Here is a 5,630-nt window from a genome sequence, read left to right as displayed (position 1 = left end):
GAAGGCGAGCTGCGCCAGCGGCGTGATACGAGCCCTGCTCGCGCCTTGCGGACCCCATCTCCGGGTCAAAGTCAGCCTCATTCATGGCGTTGCCAGACGCGTGTTTTTTTATAGTGTCGTCTGTGAGCTTCGCCATCGTCTCTGTATTGCTGCAAACAGAAGCAGAGGGGCGAGATCTGGTGATCGCTGTCAAATCTCACTTCCCAAAGGCTGCGGAGAGGAAGTACCCAGTTCACGAAAAGGAATAACCTGCGATGAAGTATGCTCATGTTCAGACACTTTCTACATGTTAGGATCTAGTGCATTACTTTTTATGTACAAGTGTAACACCCGAGGCGAAAGGTTCAGTATAAGCCAAGGCTTTAACACATACGAAATGGAAATGCAAACTTATGATTGTAGATATTAAAAGAAGTCGTGATAGTTTGAAAAGTACCTCGTTGTACTCTAAATAATCTACCACACTCCTTCGTTTTAGACAGGCATAAGCATGTGAAAGTCTAACAGAGACGTAACTGGTAGGTTGATGATCCGCCGCACTATAAGCATGAGTGGTTTAGTATTTTTACGACGTAAAAATATTCTCAGGTGTGAGGCGATCAAACAACAGCCAGATTAAAAATTAGCGACTACATATCACTAATCTTGCGGTACGCTCAAATGGTTCCGTCTCGCCAAATCTTCAGTCGAGGATGGAAATACTGAAAGGAATGTTAATGAGATGGCAGCTCGGTTTGACGGCATCGAGTATGAAGCCATACACCAACATTGACCATTAAAGAGCTGGATGCGCCCAGCATTCTACTTTGGGCTTATGTAGATTCTCTCGTTGAGAGACGGAGAAACCAAAACTAGCTACCATACCCGCCTTTAAACCGTCGTCGCTTTGAGGTTCGTGATTTACCATATCGAGCGCTCTGCGAAAACTTCTGCTCTTCGTCCTTGCGCCGTAATGTCTGCATTCAAGCATGGACATGACACATAGCCCCAGTCGTTGTATATTGGACTTCAAAAACTTAAGCCACGCACGCTTGATGACACAAGCTGCACAATAGTGTATTTCAGCTCGAATACGCTCAGATTTTGCTACTTGTTTATCGAAGTATCCCCGCACGCCAGCGTTGATAAGGCTAGCAGCTGCGTGATGATAAGTTTCACGAGTTTGCTCTTGCTCGGCGCAGACTTAAATCATATTGACGACCACGATACCCGCGCCACTTGCTTTGTACATTTACTGCAATCTGATTAAGTCTAAGATTTTCTTCTTGCTGTTTTGCTATAGCCATAAGCAACTGGCGATAGCCCCGACGTGTAGCAAAAGCTCTATACAATCGCTGCAGCTTTACTACAGCGTCGCACTGCGCCATCCGACGACTTTGATTGAGCGCCATGAGAGATTCGAAGTGAGAAATGCCACATCGCGCGCGAATGAATTTTTGTAAACGATCTGCCGCCCTTTCACGCAATAGAAAGTTTTGCTCAAGCCGAAATCGCTCGAGATATTTTCGTACAAACATGAAGTGCCTGCGTGTCCAAAACCCTCGAAAAGCAGCCTGAATTTTTACTGCTGATATTGCTTTAAGGACCAGTCTTTGTTCTTCAACTTGAGAATCTGTAATACTAGCTCGACCAGGTACTCCTGTGATTAATCTTTGAATTCGAACGGCACTACGATTGAAAAGCTTTCTTTGCTTTACACGAAGATCGAGGGCGCGTCTGATTCGCCAGCACGTGTAAAATCGCCAAATTTTGTAAGATGCCGACACCTGTTCCAATAATTTACTCTTTGAGTTAGCAACACATCGGCCAATGTATCCACGGTAGAAGGCCTGAAGTCTAAGTGTCGCTGATGATCGAATAGTTTGTTCTTGAATCGAATATTTGATCAGCAGCCCATCGACATAAGGTTCAAGGCCGCGATATGAGTGTGCTTTTCGTGCAAAAATCAACCTTTCAGCTAGTGTGTTGATGCCTGCGTCCGTGATTTCATGACAACCTGTCAGATTAAAGGTTTGTAAGGCAGGACAGGCTTTTGTAACCGACGCAAGGATTTCCTCGCGCATACGCAGACATCCCTCGAGGTTCAGCGACTGCAGCAATGTTGTACCCTGTACCATCTCTAGTAGCCCGGCAGATGACATTGCGTAACAACCGCTTAAATCAAGGGTGCGCAAATGTACACCATGTTTTCCGATGCGTCTAAGAGTAGCATTAGTCAGTTGGTGGCATCGCTTCAAGCTGAGAACATGCAACAATTTGCAGCCTCGAACAATGTGGGATATTCCTGCATCAGATATATATACGAGTCCATCCAAATTGAGAAATCGTAAAGCTCGGCAACCTGCACCAATGTATGCAAGACCTTGGTCACGAACGTTATTGCAAGATGATATATCGAGCGATAGTAAACGGCGACATCGAGTTCGTGAACTTTGAGGCCCCATCAAGCCACTTATCCACCCCAGAGCATCGTCTGTAAGTGCTCCACAGCGCGAAAGATTTAAACGGGTTAATGAAGAATTGCAGCACGAAATAAAATTACGCAAACCTTCACTTGAAAGTTGTTGGCACGACGAAAAGTTGACTTCGTCTAGATGCTCAATACCTGTTGCTAGCACCTGCAGCATTGGAATCGATAAATCGGTGCACGAGCAGTCAAGCTGGCGCATCGCTTTGCCAACAGCGTGCACAAGAGAGCGCAAGCCAACCTGCAACATACCATGATTATCAAGCTTAGTCCTACCAAATTGATTATATATACATACATACACAAGTAAAATTACAGCATCCAGAGAGTATCAGGAGTGTATAATTAGTTGATTGATTAGCTCGAAGTTGATGCGCCATTTCAATTAAAAGGAGATCATCGACTTCATCAGCGTAAGGACGCAAATCAAGTACATCGGGATTAACTTGATGTTGGACATTGATAACACTCGTGGCACGTTCGGACAAGGCCAAAGTTTCGTAATGAACTTCAAGCCCTCTTGCTTCTAGCTCGCATTGGGCATTAGCAATAAGCATTGTTGTCGTGCGGCTGTTCCCCTTTCTTTCCCTGATTAGTTCTGATTGTTTATTGGTATGCTTGCTAACGCATGCATGGCTGTCAGGTCGTTGACATAGAAGTAGTACGTTAAAATAACTTATACTATATGGAACAACGGTCAAACGGTCAAATTGTTCAATTCGGTGGAGAATTATTGAGCGAAAGCTTTTTCAGCGCGTCGGAAGCTAGTCTGTGGCCTGCTTCGTTTAAGCCTAGTAACTTTACTGCGCAATCTTAGCGAGCGATGCAATTGCGTAAATCTTAATTTCCGAACCACCGTCGACCTTTACGATACCGTCCGAGGCATCTGTACCGATCAGCGAGCCCCTAATTCCCGCTTCATCACCAGATAGGATAATAACTGTATCCTGTTTTTCTGGTATCACTGGACGCACATCGCTCAATGACACAGTAACTGTGCGGCCATCCACATCAATACAGCATGATCCACCACCCAGGCTAGTGATGGCACCCACGCTGCCCCTATGTTCACCAGCAAAAACCTCAACCTCAACGCCCTTCATTTTCCACGATATTTCACCGCCAGCAAGTCCACCCAATAACAATTCGTTTGAATTATGGTGAAAGGCAGGGGTCATTGGAATTCCACTGCCTCCCCGCATACCTGGGGACGCTGCAGGCGTGGAAGCTGAACTCATTCGACCCATGGGGGTTGCAACACCGAAGCCTGGAGTCATCGGATTGTGGCTATATCCAGGCGTATTAACACCCGGTGTCACAGGATTAAGACCAGGAGTCATCGCTGACATACCAGGAGTGGTAGGATTAAAACCTGGAGTCATTGGCTCCATTCCCATTGGCTCATGACCCAACCCGGGCGTTGCAGCGGACAAATGTGCTGGTGTGGTTGGGTTTAAACCTGGCGTCGCCGGATTATGTCCCATCAAGTAGGCTGGGGTCCTTGGTTGCAATCCAGGAGTTGCTGGGTTTAATCCAGGAGTTATTGGGTGTGACCCTGGCGTTGTTGGATTTGTAACTGGAACAATAGGCATCATACCATCTCTTGTCGGAGAATGAGGTGCCATTTGCGCCGCTGGATTTGAATATCTGCTGCTCGGCATGTCACTTAGCGGTGCAGTAGGTTCCAGTGGGGTGCCGAAGCTTGTAGCGTGTGTAATATCCTTTTCCTGGTTGATCTGTGTCTCAAGAAGGGCATCATCGTTACCAACATTCCATGCATCTCCTCCACGACCAGATGATTGCGGTGTACCCATACCGCGGTGCAGTGGAGTAGCCATGGGGGTCATGGCACTCCCATGAAGAGGTGTCTGAGATGGCAGCGGGGTGGCACCAGTCATTGGAGTTCCAGAGTAACGTGGCTTGTCTACAACGCCACCATCGCGCGTGCCAGCCATAGTAATGTGTAACCGATCGATGTCCACGACTTTCGCCTTGCAATGAATTTCAACCTTGACTTTCTGGTCGCTTTCATCGACAACAATACCAATATATCCTTTCCAGCGACCCTTTTTTACTTTCACGGTCTGACCGATCAATTCAGAATCACGCTGATTTCTTCCACTTCGTTGATTTTGCTGGCGCAAACCAGCATCCATTCGAGGAACTGTTGAATTCGATATCATGTCGGAGCGAGCCTTGCTTCCAGACAAAATGACACTGCGCGCACGAGCCACAAACATACCTGAGTTGGTTGTAACGCGATTATTGTGAATGAAGAGATAAGTTCGGTAGATGTGTTTGACCGTCCCGCTATGACCCAAGAAAGGTCCTTCGACAACATTGACCATTTCTCCAGCACTCACGTGGTTGTGCTTCTTGTCCAATGCAGCCGTTGTACGCGAGGACACTATCTTACGCTGTACTTCTTGGTCCGAGATGTTTCGAGACTGGCCATTCTGACAAAGTACTGTAAAGCCTTCACGTCCGACATGTGTAATTACACCCACGTCTCCGTGGGCCAGTGCGACTAGATCGTACAGCTCCTTGCCCTTATATGAATCAAGACCATGCGAAACTTCTGCAGACTCTTGCAAATCGCGAACACGTACTTGTATTTCCCGAGCCATACTATCTACTAAAACAATGGCTACTGGAGCACCCTCACTATCATCCACTGCCACTACAGTCCCAGTCTCGCCGGAATAGATACCAGACACCACCTTTATGTGATCACCTACTTTAACATACTTCATAAGCTGCTTCAACTGAAAATCCAAAATTGTGTCTTTAATCTCTTCATGAAGCGGCATGATGCGAACAGTGTCGTTAGCTGTATTAGTACTCAGGACAACACCCATGAGATTAACTAAATCACCTTCAATCACCCGCACGGTATCACCCTTCGTCAAGTCTACTTTGTTTTTCCAATTGTCAGCATCGACAGTGGTCAGTATTTCTTCCGAGGTGTGCTCACCATCTTCAGCCACAACAGACGAGAACCGATTGATCTCATCAAGAGTCGGATTAATATCTTCTGTAGTCAGCATGGTAGCGATGTTCAGCTCCTTAATTAAAAAACCGTCCTGATAAAAATCGTTGTCGAAAGTATCCATCATTTCACCCGTCGAGGGATACCGTCGACGTGCCACGTCGCCTCCAGGGA

At 46.6% G+C, this 5,630-nt stretch overlaps 2 protein-coding genes across 2 annotated transcripts; both read right to left on the bottom strand.

Annotated features, from left to right (window-relative positions):
• Positions 1-1,154: 1,154 nt before the first annotated feature.
• On the bottom strand, positions 1,155-3,024 carry PHALS_06362 (F-box protein containing LRR; the record flags this gene model as incomplete). Its single annotated transcript, XM_024719633.1, has 4 exons — positions 1,155-2,284; positions 2,363-2,473; positions 2,549-2,708; positions 2,770-3,024. The coding sequence occupies 4 exons, from the start codon at positions 3,022-3,024 to the stop codon at positions 1,155-1,157; spliced, it is 1,656 nt and encodes a 551-aa protein (XP_024584913.1).
• Positions 3,025-3,267: 243 nt separating this feature from the next.
• Positions 3,268-5,580, bottom strand: PHALS_06361 (transcription elongation factor spt5; the record flags this gene model as incomplete). The annotated part of the gene is made up of 1 exon (XM_024719632.1): positions 3,268-5,580. One exon carries the CDS (start codon positions 5,578-5,580, stop codon positions 3,268-3,270), a length of 2,313 nt encoding a protein of 770 aa, XP_024584912.1.
• Positions 5,581-5,630: the final 50 nt, after the last annotated feature.

The sequence above is a fragment of the Plasmopara halstedii genome (genome assembly GCF_900000015.1).
Source record: "Plasmopara halstedii genome assembly, contig: Scaffold_2956, whole genome shotgun sequence".
Lineage (NCBI taxonomy): Eukaryota > Oomycota > Peronosporomycetes > Peronosporales > Peronosporaceae > Plasmopara > Plasmopara halstedii.
Note: the sequence above shows the minus strand (reverse complement) of the source record. Positions and strands in the feature narration are given on the sequence as shown.